The 19,325-nt window shown below is 46.4% G+C and overlaps 1 protein-coding gene across 2 annotated transcripts in view; it reads left to right on the plus strand.

The window, feature by feature from the left end:
* Positions 1-19,325, plus strand: part of CNMD (chondromodulin) — an 89,217-nt gene that overhangs the window by 61,670 nt on the left and 8,222 nt on the right. For both annotated transcript variants that reach the window (XM_069602168.1, XM_069602169.1), the window contains 3 exons: positions 788-928; positions 11,047-11,160; positions 16,197-16,350. In XM_069602168.1, coding sequence (XP_069458269.1) covers positions 788-928; positions 11,047-11,160; positions 16,197-16,350 — 409 coding nt within the window. The remainder of the gene's footprint in view (positions 1-787; positions 929-11,046; positions 11,161-16,196; positions 16,351-19,325) is intronic.

Genomic DNA, 19,325 nt, shown 5'->3' on the forward strand with positions numbered 1-19,325 from the left:
CAAGAGGCAGAGCTAAATGGTGTAGCCAGCTGTTTTTCTGATTCCTGGCCCAGTGCTCCTGCACAATGCCAAAACTCTCCCCCTCCCCCCACACATCTCGTAACAACGCCTTATGACACGTTATGTCTGTCCCACAGCATCATTAATAGGGGTCCCTCTTATTTTGAGCGAAGGCAGACATACACGTTGACCTTGCTCTCTGTAATGTGGCTGTATCTCAGGCATACCCTAGTCCTGTCCACAGTCCTTACTGTATACCACCCTCCATGCCAAGTCTTGACTGAAGGATTTTTTAAAATACCTTCACATTGAGGTGCCACTGCAGATTTGTTTGGTTAACAGCCCAGGGAACCCTCTGCCTCTTCAACGTCCATTTATCCATCAACAGATCTCAACTCTGGCTGCAGAGTAGAATCGACCTTTAGAGAAAGAAAGATCTGTGCTCAAGCCACATCCCCACAGGTTGTGATTTGATCCATCCTGTGGAGGCAACCCTGGTGTGATAGCTGAAGATTCTCCTTAGATGTGTCTATGTGCCGCCAGGATTGCAAACCACTGAGCTCTTCAGATTAGTATCAGAGACGATCAAAGCCTTTACGTTCAAGATATTGTTTAAGAAATCATTGTATTAAGTGATTGGTGGATGAATGAAGTCCTCCCAGATAAATGTCTTACTATTAAGGATGATTCAGTGTATCTCTGAGACACAGGAATGCTAATTTATATAAACATAAGCCCTGAATTGCTCTAAGAGGAAAACATCACTAATTCTGGTGTTCACTTCCAGATTTACAATGTCCATTATACCATGAGTATCAATGGGAAATTACAAGATGGGTCAATGGAAATAGATGCTGGGAACAACCTGGAGACCTTTAAAATGGGAAGTGGAGCTGAAGAAGCGGTTGAAGTTAATGATTTCCAGAATGTAAGTATATTTCATGCATTTAGGAAGTTTAACTAGGCAAGCCTGGGAGATGCCTATTCAGGGAGAAGGCAAGCCCCTCACATACACCAAATGGGAACTGCTTTTTATGGCAGTAATGGTGCCGCTAACCTCCTTGAACCATGTTGCCTGTTCTCTCTGAGAAAGGATCACTGTCTGTCCTTGACATTTTCAAAATGAAAAAACAATACCTTAGCACTGAAAAAAACAAGTTCTTGGAGCTATCAAAAGTCTTGGCAGAAAGACTTGCAAGAGCTATTTTTCTCTAAGCAGCCTTCTTAACACAGTGAATAAAATGCCCAAGGTCTCCCAGAATGTGGCAAGATCTAAAACTGGCAGTTATCGAGAGGAGGGAAACTTTAATGACCTAATAATCTAATCAACAGCAGGTGGGATCTATTTACACACGTCTCAGTGCTCCAGATTTCCCGTTTAATCCAGAAAATGAGCATGGAGAAATTCGCCTAGTGTATCATCTGCTGTTTGAACAGAGCCCATTACAGATGAAACATTCACGTCTCCTTTGCAAAGGACACACATGTTTGTTTTCAAAAATTCAATTTACAGACAGTTGGAGACATCAAGCCATGCATGGATGCTCAGTGGACATCTGTGAACGCAAGTGTCACTCCAGGCCTCCTCTCTGGCTGGCCACCATAAATATCTCATCCTCTTTCTTGTTCTAGGAAGAGAAAGAGGCATCACTGTTTGTGCTCTCCTGTTAAATCTATAGATGGAGTAGGTGAGACTTCCTCATGAAAAAAGGCTCTTAAAAATAATGTCTCTTCTGATAGTTTATTGGCCTACAAACATCTCACCGACTTGTCTTCCTCTGATTGATGAGAAAAACTAGAGATGCTTTTCATTTGAATGAAAGAACTCCCCTTGTTGATACCCAAACACACTTCACAAGCCCTTTTGAATATCAAACAGAAGCTAACCTTAGAGCTCGGCTGATATTAGACATTATTTGGTGATGACAAGGGCTGGCTATGTTTGGCGTGGGCTCTGCCCTGGGGACAGGCTCTGCAGTCCTGTGTGTGCCCAGCTCCATTTCGTTTGGTCATAGCTTTGCAAATGGTTCTGGTCGAGTCCCAGAGATAATTTCTCTAGACCTATTAAAGGCTTTTACTGCAAGACCCAGGACAAGGTAAAAGGCGTTTTTTTCTTTGCACTGCTCAATATAAAATCATAAAATGTGACTCCCACACATACATCTTTCATTCAATCCAGAACAAAATTGAATACGCAGGATATGCTGCAATATCAAGATATGCGAAGGTAGCTATGCAGATAAATAAGAAAAGATCCATCTCGCTCAACATGTGTATATATCAGGAATGTCCTTTTAAAATATTTAATCCCAAACGTATATTTCTGTTTTATAAACCTTTGGTTCTAATAATGGTATTGATTGTGTTTTGTTCTTAGAGGCCAATGGGGCCACAAATATTTTATAAACTGATCAATTCTCTTTGATAGCTTCCACATTTCTCTAAGTCAGAACTGGTGAGCAGAACATTTTTTTGATGGATAGAACCTGTTATGGGTTTAAATAAGCCTGGACTTCTGAAAACACATGAATCAGCCACTGTGGTACTTTCTCCTGTATTACAAACCGTCAGTCAAATTCAGGAAGCGTGTGCGGGAGCTGACTATCTATGCGCAAGGGATGGTGTGAAGCACAGAGTATGCAGAGACGACTGACACTTGTCCCCTCTCCCAAGGACATTAGGAGGTGGGCATCCACAGAGAAGTGGCTTCGGGTCAGGCTGGGAAGCAGCTATGAACAGAGCTGGGGGGGCCTCGTGGAGGAGACCATCGCTGCCCGTGAGGGGGTGGAGCAGGTTTTGCAGAGGTGGCAATGAAGCCAAATCCAGCCTCTGAGCTCTTAACACTGAATTAATATTCAGAGACAGAGTTCTGAGTGAAGTAGCAAAGGGAAGCTGCTCGCTTTGCCAGGCAAAGGGGACCACAGTGGACTAATGCCCTCAAAACTGTGTGTCCCAACCTGGAGGGGCTAGTGAGAGGTTTCAGGGTAACGGTTCAAAGAGGGTGTGATTGGCTATGGGCATTCTTTTGATTGGTTGGTGGTAGGGTAAGTGGGAGTCAGCATCATCAACCTTCTGGTTCCAACTGATGGGGTCTCTGTACTTGTGGGCAGCCCACCAGGAAGGGGTTTCAGTATATGCAAAACGACTCACAGATATTGTTATGTGTATCCCTTGAGGGGGAGCTGGACCCTGCCCCAAGGCTGCACCACTGTTTCTCTGGACTGTCCCTCCCTGGCGTCTGCATCCTCTCCCTTCCCTAATTAAAAGCTGTTTGAACCCGCCCACTGGAACTCAGGGAAGGTCCTAGAGGTTGAATGAAGCCTATTTCCTGTAGTCAGAGAAATGGGGGACACGGAAAGCTTTTGTGTGCAGGAGTCCTGCATGGTCCTGCTCGCTATCGACAACAGTTGAACCGGGTCTGGAAGAATGGTTAGGATTTCAAACAAAGAGAGGCAGAGGCAGGGCCTTCCAGGCCCAGGGAAGGATACACCATACCTGTGCTCAGGTCTGCTCCCAGGGTCTAAGCAGGGAGCTTAGAAAGTGAGGAGGGGGAGATGGAGATGCAGATGGGCCCAGAGCAGGAAAGTTTCTGAACTGTAGGTGAGCAGCCTCCCCTGCTAACCCCACCAAGACTGTACGGAGCCAATGGTGGGAAAGAGCCCCCGAAAGGGAATTTGCACTGAATGAAGGGCTCCAGGCCCTACACCATTGGAGAAAACAGTTGTTCGGGTCCCTTGTTGCAGAAGGTAAGGCAGGCTCCATTCAAGGGAGGCTACCACTGTGGGGTTTTGTAGTCAAGGAGAAAGAGCGGGCTCAGCTCGGAATACAGTAAGGAAAACGGGTGTAATAGCCACAGAGCAGGGTGGGGTGCTGGTGGATGGGAGATTACTGAGAGGTACAGTCATCCTTCGCTAAACTGACCTAGCGGGATTTTTGCTGCAGGCAGGTCAGGGGGATCAGATGTCCAGTTTGATCAGACTAAGGCTGACTCAGCAGGATTCTTGCTAAAATTGGAATAAACCGGCCAAGACAGAGCCCAGGGTTGGGGCCTAGAGGACTCAGAGGTGCCTGACTGGAGTTAGATCAAGAGAATCTCTGTCAAAACCCTGAGGAAGATAAAAGCTAGTTCTGTTCATGATGTATGAAAGTTGTACCCTCAAAAGTATCAATGCTGTTGGTTTAAGTCAACCCTCTCAGCCCTAATGACCCACAGATATAACAGAAATCCTGGTTAGAAATTAAGATAGTTCTCCAAGAAAACACCAGAGCAGGAGAAAATAGAGACAAAGAAAATGGCTTCCAATTTTGGAAGATACATTTTCATAAATATTAAATAAATACATCTAAAACTAAGAATAAGATAGAATGGTGGATATAAACAGATTTTCACTATACAATTCTTTTGACCTCGTGTATATTTGAAATTTTTTAATTTAAAAAGCTGGAGGGAGGGACTTCGTTGGTGATCTAGTGACTGGGACCCCATGCTCCCAAGGCGAGGGGTCTGGGTTTGATCGCCAGTTGGGGAACTCACATGCCTCAACTAACACCTGTTGCAGCCAAATAAATTAATTAGGTAAAAAAAAGAAAAAAAAAGAAAAGAAAACTGAAGGGGAAAAAATGGACAGCACAGCTTATCTGATAGGTAAGTAGGTTATTGGTTTCAAGAATCCATTTGGCACCTAAGTATAACACAAAGAAAAAATAAAGTGAAAGTAATTTATAATACAGTTAGAACTTGAACCTGATGTACCTTGAAAACGTCATAGTCACATGCTTGGGTCACTGTCTGTGTCACAGCCTAAAATGCAGACTGACCTAAGTGTGTGCTGAGAAATTAAATATCAGGGACTTTTCTCTAAATGGCTTCCCTAGTGGCCCAGTGGTAAAGAATCTCCCTGCCAATGCAGGAGACGCAGGTTCCATCCCTAGGTCGGAAAGACCCCTGGATAAGGAAATGGGAATCCGCTCCAGTATTCCTACCTGGGAAATCCCATGGACAAAGGAGCCCGGCAGACTATACAGTCTGTGGGATCACAAGAGTCAGATACGACTTAGTGACTAAACAACAAAATCTTCTCAAATAGTAAACAAAAGTAACATTTTCTCTCCATTTTCATAATAATTCCATTCCTAGGAAATCCTTTGTACGTTAAGACTGCCAAAAATCATGTTACATTTACATATAAAACAGTGTTAGGTTCCAGGCTCAGGTGCTTACAATCCAGGTTTTCAGCCAAGATTCTGGGCAGTTGGTCCTGCAGAATTCCACCAGGCTGGTCAGGACCCGGCACCCCTGGGCCATGCCCAACAAAGGGCCAGAGAGCTCCTAGTTTCGTGACAATAAAAAATTCCCTCAAAAGTTTCCAAATCACCCCCCTGGGGGAAGATCCCCTTACCCTCCTTGGGAATTTCTAGTTTAAGCCACAGAAATAAATGAGACCCCTAGAAAGAAAAAACTGTGTGGCTAAAATGAGATTAGCTGACTTTGGATAAAAGGATGTTAGAACACTGGGATCCTCACTCACTACCTTTGTTAGCAAACATCTTCATTATCACCAGCTTCGAAGGTCTTGTTTGTTTGCAAAACCAGGAGATTTGCCTGCCTTTCTTATGCCGTTCCCTTCCCTCTGTTTAATCTTTTTTTTTTTTTTTTTTAGTTTTTTATTTTTTAAATTTTAAAATCTTTAATTCTTACATGCATTCCCAAACATGAACCCCCCTCCCACCTCCCTCCCCATAACATCTTTCTGGGTCATCCCCATGCACCAGCCCCAAGCATGCTGCATCCTGCGTCAGACATAGACTGGCGATTCAATTCACATGATAGTATACATGTTAGAATGTCATTCTCCCAAATCATCCCACCCTCTCCCTCTCCCTCTGAGTCCAAAAGTCCGTTATACACATCTGTGTCTCTTTCCCTGTCTTGCATACAGGGTCGTCATTGCCATCTTCCTAAATTCCATATATATGTGTTAGTATACTGTATTGGTGTTTTTCTTTCTGGCTTACTTCACTCTGTATAATTGGCTCCAGTTTCATCCATCTCATCAGAACTGATTCAAATGAATTCTGCAAGCAATAAATGCTGGAGAGGGTGTGGAGAAAAGGGAACCCTCCTACACTGTTGGTGGGAATGCAAACTAGTACAGCCACTATGGAGAACAGTGTGGAGATTCCTTAAAAAATTGCAAATAGAACTACCTTATGACCCAGCAATCCCACTTCTGGGCATACACACCGAGGAAACCAGAATTGAAAGAGACACATGTACCCCAATGTTCATCGCAGCACTGTTTATAATAGCCAGGACATGGAAACAACCTAGATGTCCATCAGCAGACGAATGGATAAGAAAGCTGTGGTACATATACACAATGGAGTATTACTCAGCCTCTGTTTAATCTTTTAGCGTTTCTGGCTGCTTGATATGGATTTGTAGCTAGATAGGGTGGTTAATAGGTGTGAATTCCTTCCCACGGGACCCATCCCCATGGGGTTACAGTTTTCTTTGCAGCCTGTAGACTGACTGTCAGAACTAACTCAATACTAGGCACATTCAGTGCTGGGAATCCTTCCATAGTCAGTTCTCCCCCTGGGGATATGGTCATGGCTAGACGGTTTCCTCCCCAGCATCTCATCTCAGAAGCTACAACGGTTTGAAGTCAAGAGAAGATATAACATGGGCGGTGGGGGGTGGGTGGCTGGCCAAAATCTTGGCTTTCTCCTCTCACCAAAGCCAAATAAAAAATATGGGTGGAGTTTGGAGGAAATAGAAAGGTGACTGTAATTCCCAGCTGGTAGAGAGGGGAACACAGTAGGTTCACGCCTCAAGTACTGTGCCCACTCTCCCCTCAAGAGGAGTCTGTGGGCTTAAATAAGATAAGGACTCCCATTTAGGAGCCGGTGATGAGGAGCAAAGGTGTTAGCATCTTGATTCCTTCCTCTTTCATTGTTTCAAAGACAGTCAGTCATAGGCTGGCGTCGTTAACCCAGCATTTGAGTCTGGCAGTTAGGTGGCTCTGTGGCCTTCTTTCTGATATGTAAAAAGCTAAAGCTAAAACTCCAATACTTTGGCCACCTGATGCGAAGAACTGACTCATTGAAACTTGACTCATTTACCCTGATGCTGGTAAAGACTGAAGGCGACGAGGGAGACAAGACTGTAGGCAATGAGAGACTGAAGGCAAGAGACTGTAGGGGACGAGAGAGAATGAGATGGTTGGATGGCATGACCGACTCAACAGACATGAATCTGAGCAAACTCCAGGAGATAGTAGAGGACAGAGGAGCCTGGAGTGCTCCAGACCATGGGATTGCAAAGAGCTGGACGTGGACAAGACTGAGCTACTGAGCACCAAGCAACAAGAAGGGGAAGCGCGTTGTAAGGGTAAACACCAGATACAGGGTGTATTTAGCACAGAGTCAAAGGAAGATGGTGTGGAGTGTAGTTCTTGCAGAGTTAGGGGGCAGAAAGGCGAACTTTGTTGCAGACATGCAGCGTTCAGTTCAGTTCAGTGCAGTCGCTCAGTCGTGTCCAACTCTTTGCGACCCCATGAATGGCAGCACACCAGGCCTCCCTGTCCATCACCAATTCCCGGAGTTCACTCAAACTCATGTCCATCAAGTCGGTGATGCCATCCAGCCATCTCATCCTCTGTCTCCCCTTCTCCTCCTGCCCCCAATCCCTCCCAGCATCAGGGGCTTTTCCAATGAGCCAACTCTTCACATCCGGTGGCCAAAGTGTTGAGTTTCAGCCTCAGCAACAGTCCTTCCAATGAACACCCAGGACTGATCTTCAGAATGGACTGGTTGGATCTCCTTGCAGTCCAAGGGACTCTCAAGAGTCTTCTCCAACACCACAGTTCAAAAGCATCAATTCTTCGGCGCTCAGCTTTCTTCACAGTCCAACTCACGCAGAGTTAGGAGCAGTTGAAGTAAAAAACTAGGAATGTTCAGGCCTGCTCATTGTTTTCTTTATCTTCTTTGTTCTCAGGAAAGGGAAAGAAAAAAACCCATTCCTCTTTTTTTTTTTTTTCTTTTCACTGCAACAGAGGCAGTGATCCCCCTCCCCAAACTTTCATTTTTCAAACCATGTGCCATAGATTTACATGTAGAATAAGCACAACTGACCTTGGGGAGACAGCATGGTGGAGAGCAGTGGTTCCCCAAGTGTGTTCCTTAGGCCACCAGCAGCAGTCGCACCTGAGAGCTGCTTAGAAATGCACGGTTTAGCGCTCACTCCAGACCCCCGGATTCAGAAACTCTGGTTGGGGGACCAACACAGTATTTTGTTTCATGAGTCCTCCAGATGATTCGGCTGCAAGGAAAAGTTTGTGAGTCACTAGTACAGAGGGAACTTGGGTCCAGACGCTGTGCCTTAGTGCCCCGAGGCTGCTACACAAATTACCGTGGGCTAGGTGACTTCTACACGACAGAAGTGTGTGTCTCATAGTTTGGAGGCTGAAAAGTCCAAGTGCCAGCAGGTTGCCTGTCTAGGGATGGTCTTGCTTTCTAGCTCATGGAAGCCTGTCTTCTCACTGTCCTACTCACGAGGCAGAAGGGGAAGGAGCTCTCTGGGGAAAGGACGCTAATCCTATTCACAAGGGCTCCACCCTCATGACCTCGTGTGTTCTAAGTTGCTTTGGTCGTGTCCAACTCTTTGCAACCCTATGGACTGTAGCCTGCCAGGTTCCTCTATCCATGGGATTTTCCAGCAATAATACTGGAGTGGGTTGCCATTTCCTTCTCCAGGGGATCTTCCCGATCCAGGGACCAAACCTGAGTCTCTTATGTCTCCTGCCTTGGCAGGTGGGTTCTTTATCACTAGTACCACCTGGGAAGCCTCATGATCTCTCCCTTCCCAAAGACCCACTTCCAGGTACCCCTATGGGGCGTTAGGTTTCAACATACGAATGTAGGTGGGGCTGGGAGAGACGCAAACATTCGGTGCAGAGCAGGCTATTTCAGTTACTTTAAATCTTTGTGGATTCGATCCAGGGGTCAGGAAGACCCCTGGAGAAGGAAATGGCAACCCACTCCAGTGTTCTTGTAAATCCCATGGACAGAGGGGCCTGGCAGGCTACAGTCCAGGAGGTCCCAAAGAGTCAGACACGACTAAGAGACCAAGTGCACACACACACACAGACACACACACACACACCCAGAACAAGTCTCTTTCTCCCCAAACTGGGGGTCCTCAACCCCAGCTGACATCATGAATACACGGGGAGCTTTTAAGCATGCCAATGTCTGGGCACAGCCGCAAGCCCGTTAAATGGGAATCTTTTAGGAGAGGCCCAGGCATCTGCGTTTTTAAAATCTCTCCATGTGATTTTGGTGCAGCATCGAGAGCCTCTGCAGTAAGCCCAGAGCTCTTCCTCTGTCGAGGTTTGGGGATGGGGGCTCATGCCTCCTCCTCCCTCTGGGTGAGAGGTGACGCTGGGAGGAATGAGATGCGTTACACACGCGTGTGGTCGGTCAGGCCGCAGGAGAACTGACGAGGAGCTTCAAGAGGAAGGAGCCGCTCCTTCTCCCGTCTGTCGCCCACCCACGTCTGCAGGACGCCTGGCTCTGAGATTCCATTCGGTGTAACTTTCCATGAAGACCCTCCAGCGTGACTGACGTGTGACTTCATTCTTCCTTTAGGAGGGCTGAACGCTGGGACTTCTCTGCTGGTCCTGCGGTTAAGACTCTGAGCTTCCACCGCACAGGGAACAGGTTCAACCTCTGATCAGGGAACTAAGATCCCACGTGCCACATGGCAAGGCCAAAAGAAAAAAATATTGGAAAAAAAAAAAAGGAGGGCTGAATCCTGCCCCTCGATTTCTAAAGGCTTTTCTTCCTCCCACTCCCTGGTATTGATATATTAGAACAAGCTCTGTGTCTTCCTGACATTCGTCTCAACCCAATAGAAGACTGACCAGCTGAGAATTTCAGATTCGTGTTGGTGCCTACGTTGTTATGGCATATAATTTGTAGATCTTAATACTGGTTCTGGCCACTCGCTAGTCATGAAATTAACCAGAAATGAAAGTAAACACCCTTGGGTCAGAACATAACGTTACGCCTGAGGCACTCTGTGGGCAGAATCGGTGCCGAGCTGTCAGCTAAGACCGGAGCCTTGCGGCTGAGATTTCCCTGGAGGCCAGTCCCTAGGCAGACGGGGAGACATTGTTTATATCTCACGGGACAAAAACAAAACATCCAAGTCCTTGGATAAGCTCTGGGAGCAAACTTCAGCTCCCAGTGTGATAGAAAGCTACTGTTTCCTCTGGGTTCAACAACGTTAAGAAGAATCTGAATTCACAGAATTCGTTAATTGGACCAGCATCTTCTGAGAACTTCTGTGGGAGCATCAAACGAAAACAAAAAAGAGATTCAGGTTGATCTCAGGCTTAGAGATGAGTACGGAGGTGACATTCACAAGACACAAGGGCACTGAGAACTGAATGCCAAATGAGGGGGGGAGATGGGAGGGCTTTCGGAAAGTCAGAGGAAAGGGAGCCCCCTTAGCCCGGGCTGGACAGAGAAACCTGTAGGGAGAAGATGGCATTTCATCTGAGCTTGCGGGATGAGTGAGCAATGAACGCACTGCCTCTCGGCGCAGAGTCAGACCTTGACAGAAGCCTCCCCGTTGGACTGTCTAAAGGACCATTCCTAGGACGTTCCTGGCAGTCTGGTGGTTAAGACTCCATGCTTCCACTGCAGGGGGTGCATAGGTTCGATCCCTGGTTGGGGAACTAAGATCCTACATGCCTCACAGCATGGCCAAAAATAAAAAATAAAGCACCATCTCCTGTCACTCCTATTTCCACACTCTGCTTTATTTTCTTCCATAGCACTTAACGCCACCTGACTTTATCTCTATTTTTTGTTTTTGGTAAATAACACTGAAAGGTAAGCTCTATGAGGGCAGAGATGCCATCTGTTCTGTTCATCCCTGTACCTGGCACCTGGAATAGTACGTAGCTCACAGTAGATGCTCAATACACTGCATAAATGAACGGATGAATAGAGGATGGATAAACTTTTGTTTCCTAGGGCATCACAGGAATCCGTTTTGCTGGAGGGGAAAAGTGCTACATCAAAGCGCAGGTGAAGGCTCGCATCCCGGAGGTGGACACCATGACCAAGCAGAGCATCTCCTCTGAACTGGTGGGTACCAGCCGGCTCCACACAGCAGGCATGTTGGGCACACACAGAAGGCACACCCCTCCTGTCTCTAGTTGCTGGACAGGTCTGTGACCAGAGCATAAGCTCTCTTTCCTCCCTGACAAAGAACTTAAATTACTTTGGTCCTACTCGTTGGTTCCAAGTGATCATTCTTACATGAGGTTGTGTAACTGAAGGTTCTGGAAAACCAGATTTTAAAGTACATAAAGGGTAACGGGTCATGACATGGCCCTTATTTGCTGATGCTAGGATTTCCCTGGTGGCTCAGACGGTAAAGCATCTGCCTACAATGCGGGAGACCCAGGTTCAATCCCTGGGTTGGGAAGATCCCCTGGAGAAGGAAATTGCAACCCACTCCAGTACTCTTGCCCGGAAAATCCCGTGGATGGAGGAGCCTGCTAGGCTACAGTCCATGGGGTGGCAAAGAGTCGGACACGACTGAGCGACTTCACTTCAGGGACTTCCCAGGTGGCACCTGCTAAGGAAGGAGATGTAGGAGACTCGGGTTCAATCCCTGGGTGGAGAAGATCCCCTGAAGAAGGAAATGGCAACCCACTCCAGTATTATTGCCTGGAGAATCCTATGGACAGAGGAGCCTGGTGGCCACATAGGGTTGCAATCCATAGGGTGGCAAAGGGTCTGACACAACTGAAGTGACTTAGTGCGCACGCAGGGGACTGATCAGTGGTTAGCACAACTTAAAGGACTTTAGGTGTTGGGATCATTAAGGGGCTCAGGAGCCCGAAGCCTCACTCTGGCCTCAGTGCAACTTAGCCGGGGGAGAAGTCTTCCTGAAAATTCCCCATAGCTGATCACTCAGCCTCTGCTGGAAGCATAGACCAGGCTCTCCTTTCCTGTGTGTCAGGCAACATCTTGGGAGGAAGTTCTAATTGCTTTGCCAACATTGAGCTGAATGGCTCCCCCTACAATTTCTTCCCACCAGTTCAAGTTCAGCCCAATGAGGCTATTCAACATATATAGAATTCCTTCCTATGTATCAGGCTTGTGAGGTTCTTTAAACATATTTCATCCATTTATTATTAATAGCTTGCCTTTGAGCTTGGTTTTATGAACGCTTGCATTAAGAATTGCACACAGCATTCTAAAGACATATTTAACAGTAATACCTTACACTGATTCGGTGCTTTAGGGCTTACGAAGTAGCCGCATTCATTGTCATCTTCCATTTGAGTTGTGGCAGGGCAGGGCCTAAGAAAAATGGACTTTGGAAATCCAATGTGGGTTCAAGTCCCAGCCCCGACACTTGCTGTGAATGTGGCATCAAGTTTTTAAGCCTCAGTCTTGTCGTCTGCAAACTAGGGTGTGCACTCTGTCCCCATGGCCCTGCACTCGCTAGATAATGAGTAAACGGATGCTGCTTTGAGTCTTAATTTTATTATGATCACCTCTGATCCTTCCAGGATCCCCAAGAGGGAGGTGAGCCAGGCATCAGCTCCCAAAAGGCAGGTGAAGAAAACTAAGAGTAAGCAGAGGTGCCTGGAAACTGCTCAATTGTTTGCTCTCCTAGGAGTAGGCCCAAGTGTCTCAACACACTGTGAGTTTTTCAAGTTGGCCAGCATGTCCTCAGTATCTCCTCTGCTCCCGACTTCTGCAGCCATTCACCCCTCCCATCACTCTCCTCTGATCACGAGCTCGTTTGTGGCCCCTGAACTGCACCATTCGGGACACAAGTCTAGACCCATGCATACAGAGTCTAGAAATGAGACTGAGACTGCCTATTCTGACCTTGCACATCTCTTATCGCATTACGTTTTCAATGGTCTTATCACTCAGCTTCTGTTATGAAACCTTTAATGAACTGTAATCCTCAACGTTTCCCTCATGAGTAGACATAAAGAGCCAATTTCCCAACCAGATCTTAACTGACCAAGATCTTATCGTAAGTTTGCAGCAGAACAGGGACTTCCCTGGTAGTCCATTAGTTAAGACTCCACATTTCCAGGGCAGGGGCGTGGGTTCAGTTCCTGGTCAGGGGAATCAAGATCCCGCATGTCCTGAGGTATAGCATAAAAAAACTTTGCAGTACATTTTCGGATTTTTTTTTTAAAAAAAACAAGGCCTTGTTTTGGTTTTTTATTTTTCTGATTTTTAAAAACAACACTTTGTTATTATAGAAATTCAGGAATACATCAAAGGAGAGAGTAGAAAGTCACCCAGAGATACAAAATCCATGGATAACTAATATTAGTGTTTTGGTAAACTTTCATGTACAATGTGTGTGATATGCTTTTTATAATTGAAGTTATACTGCTGCACATCCTTATTAGTTTCACTTAACTTTCAGTTCAGTTCAGTCACTCAGTCGTGTCCGACTCTTCGCAACCCCATGAATCACAGCACGCCAGGCCTCCCTGTCCACCACCAACTCCCAGAGTTTACCCAAACTCATGTCCATAGAGTCGGTGATGCCATCCAGCCATCTCATCCTCTGTCGTCCCCTTCTCCTCCTGCCCTCAATCCCTCCCAGCATCAGAGTCTTTTCCAGAGAGTCAACTCTTCGCGTGAGGTGGCCAAAGTACTGGAATTTCAGCTTCAGCATCAGTCCTTCCAAAGAAATCCCAGGGCTGATCCAACCAGGATGGGCTGGTTGGATCTCCTTGCAGTCCAAGGGACTCTCAAGAGTCTTCTCCAACACCACAGTTAACTTTAGGTCTTCCAAAATGTAGGTGATAATGGATTATTGTATGTTATCATATGATTATAATTTCTAATCGATATTAAAGCTTGCCTGGTGTTCCAGTAGCTAAGACTCCAAACTACCAATACAGGGGCTATGGTTTGATCCCTGGGCAGGAAACTAGATCCCACATACCGCAACTAAGACCCAGTGCAACCAAATAAATAAATATTTTTTAAGCATTTATATGAATGAAAATTTAAAATTATAATCATATGACTATAATTTTAAAAGGCTTTTGCTCTTGAATATCGGTATCTTCAAGTTTCCATTCTCTCAAAAATAATAATTAAAAAAAAATTTTTTTTGAATGCAGATATAATTCGCCTTGGTGAAAGGCTTTGCACTTAAATCTTTGTCTCTGATTCTTTACTGAGGTCACAGAGGTGAATTCTGTTCCCCGTGTTTTAGTTGTTTCTATGGGGCGTGGTGGACAAAACCAAATTCAGACAACATGTTTGCATGAGCTAGGAATGTGTTGGCTGCCAGTAGCTTCCCTAGGTGTTGCAGTGGTAAAGAATCTGCCTGCAATGCAGGAGATGTGGGTTGGATCCCTGAGTCAGGAGGATCCCTGGAGAAGGGTGTGGCAACCCACTCCAGTATTCTTGCCTGGAAAAGACAGAGGAGCTTGGGGGTCTGCAGTCCATGGGGCGGCAAAGAGTTGGACACGACTGAGCTTGAACACACACACACACAGCTGAGCATGACACTTAGAGATTGTTTTTTTTTTTCTCCTTGGAAGTAGGTGACCCCAGGCATTGTCTCCATGGCCAGCATCTCTTATTTTTGCAGCCTTTTACTTCCAGCTCTAAACATCAACCACGCAGTCAAGTAAGGAAGGCAGGAAGATGCTGAACAGCGCCAACCATGCTTTCTCTGGACCCAGGAAAAGCAGACAGCTTCACATTCCCTCCACACACTTTAGCATGGATTGCATTGTCTAGAACTGGTCACACGGGCACCCTTAGCTGCCAGGGAGTCTGAGAAAGCAGGTGTCTCTCCTGGGGCCTCAAACAAAAGCAGGATTGTGTTGCAAGAGAAGGGAAGGAGGAAGGAGATGGGGTAGCAACTGGAAGTATGTGCACGGACTTTTCTTTAAGGCTCCTAGCTTGTAGGTTTCACGCATATGCATTCTCCCTATCACCCCACTCTGTCCCCATGCACTTCAGATTATGATGGGGTAGATTTATGCACCACTAGCTCTCATGCATTTTTCATCAGTTTTGTATAACTTTTAAAAGCTACTCTACCCAAAGAGCATTCATTTCCTGGATGGAGCCATTTAATTTCAGGTGAATAACTGGATTACCTGCGTGTTCGCTGCCTCCAATAACTTTAAGTTGTTTTAATGCTGCCAGAAGCCTGAGGGAGAAAGCATAAATGAAGTGTTGCTTTTAGCTAAAAAATCAGGAGAAAACATTTTAATTTCTCCAACCTATTGCAAACTAATAAATACATGAAAGGCGCAACCTGGCAAAATAAATTTGTCTCCCGGGCTATCCAACCATTCTCAGCATCTCGCTGCAGAAGAAAATCCAGGGTTTAGCTTTGAAATCTCAGTGGTGCGCTTGATGCGAAGAACATCTGAGATACGTTTTGTTATAGCTGGGAAATGCAGAAATGGTTTATGTTAAATACTACTTTGAACTGAAGACATTAAAGAACCAATCACTGGCTCTTTCTATTGTGGTTTGGAAGCAGCAGAACAAGGCCCCAGAGGACGTTGACTTCACACGAAGGACGCCTCTCTCCTCTATTGGATTCTAGAGTCCGTTCAATCGCTTTTCCTCCAAAGCATCTTTGATCAGAAATATCAGATTAACTGAAATCTCAAAGTTGACATCAAGTAATTTTCACTTCTACTTAAGACACTCAGATTCACACCTTCGAATTATCCAAAGGCAGGATGGCATGAGGGCTGTGGAATGTTGTGAAGAGAGCTACAAAGAGATGAGGACTTCAGAGTCTGTGTGTGTGCATGCCTTTGGAATCTCGTGAAGTTTTCTTCTAAATTTGATTGAAGTATAGTTGATTGACAAAGTTGCGCTAATTTCTGCTGTACGCAAAGCGGCTCAGTTATACATATATCGGTTCTCTTTCCTACTCTTTTCCACTGTGGTTTATCACCGGATAGAGAATATAACTCCCTGTGCTCTACAGTAGGACCTTCTTGTTTATCCATCCTGTATATACTAGTTTGCATCTGCTAATCCTGAACTCATTTTTATAGGGCAGAATAACCTTTTACCAACACACGAATCTTCATACACAGCGTGTTCCTCTGCCCTCTCTGATCCACGCATTTCCTTTTCATTTACAGGAAGGCAAGATCATGCCAGTTAAATACGAAGAAAATTCTCTCATCTGGGTGGCTGGAGACCAGCCCTTGAAGGACAACAGCTTCTTGAGTTCCAAAGTCTTAGAACTCTGCGGCGACCTTCCTATTTTCTGGCTTAAACCAACCTACCCAAAAGGTAACGTTTTAAATGCTCTGGAAGCTGCTTGGACCGCTCCCAGCCGGCGTGGGTTTCCTGTGAGCCCCTGCACAGGTTCGAGCACGTGACAAGGAGCTAAGCCAGGCGCACCGCTCAGGGTCTCAGTAATCAGCACAAGACACCAAAAAAAGGGAGGGAAGGGCGGCTGTGACTGTCACAGGGCAGGGCCGGAGCAGCGGGCAACGGGATGCAGGTGGGCCCGGGACCCCTGGGCCTTACCTGTGGGCTTTATTTATGACACTCCCGCTACTTCTGCTCTGCCTGCCTCTCCGTTATTGCACTTTGCAATTTTACATTTTTTTATCCCTAACGCAGAGAATCAGGGGACTAAGAATCTAGCCTACTGCCACATCTTTTTTTTTTGGTAAAAGATTTATTTAATTATTTTTTGATTGTGGTGAGTCGTCATTGCTAAACGCGGGCTTTCTTCATGGCGGTGCATGGGCTTCTCACTGTAGTGGCCTCTCTTGTTGAGGAGCACAGACTCTAGGCACACAGGCTTCCCGAGTGGCAGCATGCAGGTTTAGTTGCCCCGTGGCCTGTGGGATCCTCCTGGACCAGGGATCGAACCTATGTCCCCAGCCTTGGCAGGCAGATTCTTAACCACTGCACCACCAGGGAAGCCCCTGCCAAATCTTAATTATGCTCAAACCTTGCATGGTGGGATAACCACAAGCAGCTGTGGACACAGGCTGAGATTCCTCAAGGCTTGTACAACCACTTCCAAGTCCAAGAAAAATAAATGAAGGGCTCCTGGTTTCAGAGCAGGTCGGAGTACACCTGGGGCTGTTTCCAGGGCAGGTGAGCCCTGCAGCCAGGCTCCTCCCCGGGGTTCCGTCTGTTCCCAGCGCTTGCCGTTGTTTAGTCTCTCAACTGTGACGGACTCTCTGTGACCCCAGGGACTGCAGCCCACCAGGCTCCTCTGTCCATAGCATTCTCCAGGCAAGAATCCTGGAGCGGGTTGCCCTGTCCTCCAGGGGATCTTCCCAACCCAGGGATCAAGCCCAGGTCTCCTGCATTGCAGGCGGATTCTTTACCACTGAGCCACCAGGAATATCTACTGTCTTGATTTCCACCACAGTCACCCCACTGACCTCCCAAAGGCCAACTTTGCACCTCCGGTTTATTGGTGGGGAAAAGGCCTTCTTCTTAGCACAGCTTAGATGGGCTACGTTCTCAGAAAGTTACGTTGAACACAGAGAACAGCATGGAAATACAGAGAATTTGGGGATTAGAACCACCAGACTTAGGAGAGGGGGACAGGCAGTGACTGTTTCATGCGTTCGGCCTTCAGTTGTGCAAGATGAAAAAAGCTTGGGACATAGATGGTGATGATGGTTGCGGAGCAGTGTGAATGTACTTAATGCCTGACTGTATCCTTTGGTTAGGATGGTGAGTTTTGTATATATTTTACCACAATTGACAAACACACACCAGGCTTAGAAAGTCCCGGCTTCTCATTCTGCCATGGCTAACTCATTCCACCAGTTCACAAGTCGTATTCAGTTCCAAAGCCTGGATAAAGTGGTTACATTTTAGTCCAGGCAAAGCAAATAGGATGCAGTTTGTAAGCCACTGGCAGCAGCTGTCTGGAAGAGCAGGTTCAGAATTCTGAGGCCACGGACAGGCTCAGTGAGAGAGAATCCTCTGCACAGTGTCTGCTGCACCCTAGGGGACTGGGAAGGAGGGCTGCCAAACGGACCATTGCTTTTGCTGTCCTGGGTCTAACCCCGGACAGAATCCCAAGGACAGAGGAGCCTGGTGGGCTACAGTCCATAGGCTCGCACAGAGTCAGACATGACGAAAGCAACTTAGCACAGCACATCCTGGGTGTTGCTCCAGTGAGTGTTCACACCTCTGGCCACTTACAACTTCTGGCTTTTTATTCCCCACCTGTCTTCACATGGAATGTGCCTTCCATCACCCAAGAACTCCTTCTCCAATACCTTGTCACCTTTTCCAATCAAGGACAAAAGTCTCGGAGTTTCCCTGGTGGTCCAGTGGTTAAGACCCTGCCTTCCAATGCAGGGGGTGCAGGTTCAACCGCTGGTTGGGGAACTAAGATCCCACATGCCTTTTGGCCAAAAACCAAAACATAAAACAAGCAATATTGTAACAAATTCAATAAAGAGTATAAAAATGGCCCATATAAAAAGTCTTAAAAAAAAAAAAGGACAAAGTTTCCAACTCTGCCACCATGTAGAGCTCTCTCTAATCACTTTCTGTTTGAGGACATGCCTCTTACCCAGAGACTTCATTCATTCATTCGACGGTGATTGGCACATCTATTATGTGCCACTTACTTGTTCTAGGCACCTGGAATGCACTGATGAACCAGGCCCCCTTGGAATTTTGCATCATAGCTAGGGGAAACACTGACTATACACCGAAATATGAAAATTGTTCAGTACAATCCAAGGTGCTATGGGGGGGCTTCCCAGGTGGCACTAATCATAAAGAACCTGCCTGCCAAGGCAGGAGATAAAAGAGACGTGGGTTCAATCCCTGGATCACAAAGGTCCCTGGAGGAAATGGCAACCCACTCCAGTGTTCTTGCCTGGAGAATCCTGTGGACAGAGGGGCCTGTGGACAGGCGGGCCATAGTCCATGGGGCTGCAAGAGTCGGACACGACTGAAGCAACTTAACACACACTGTATTCTAACAACTGTCCAGGTAACTCCCCATTTATAGATGAAGAAACGAAGGTCAGAGATTGAATCGCTCTCTTGAGGTCATTGATTAAAAGAAGAGCAACTGATTTTTTTTTAATTTAATTAGAAAAAAAAAGAAATCACAAAGTGTTGGACACGACTGAAGTGACTTAACGCACACAAGGTGCTATGGGAAAAGGACAGAGTGGGACAGGGGGTCTGGGGGCAGAGTTGGGAGGACGATGCTATTGGCACTGCTGAGGATGGCTGATAAAATGAGAACCTTCACCCTCTGAAAAAGA

Source organism: Ovis canadensis, chromosome 10, assembly GCF_042477335.2.
Source record: "Ovis canadensis isolate MfBH-ARS-UI-01 breed Bighorn chromosome 10, ARS-UI_OviCan_v2, whole genome shotgun sequence".
Classification (NCBI taxonomy): Eukaryota; Metazoa; Chordata; class Mammalia; order Artiodactyla; family Bovidae; genus Ovis; species Ovis canadensis.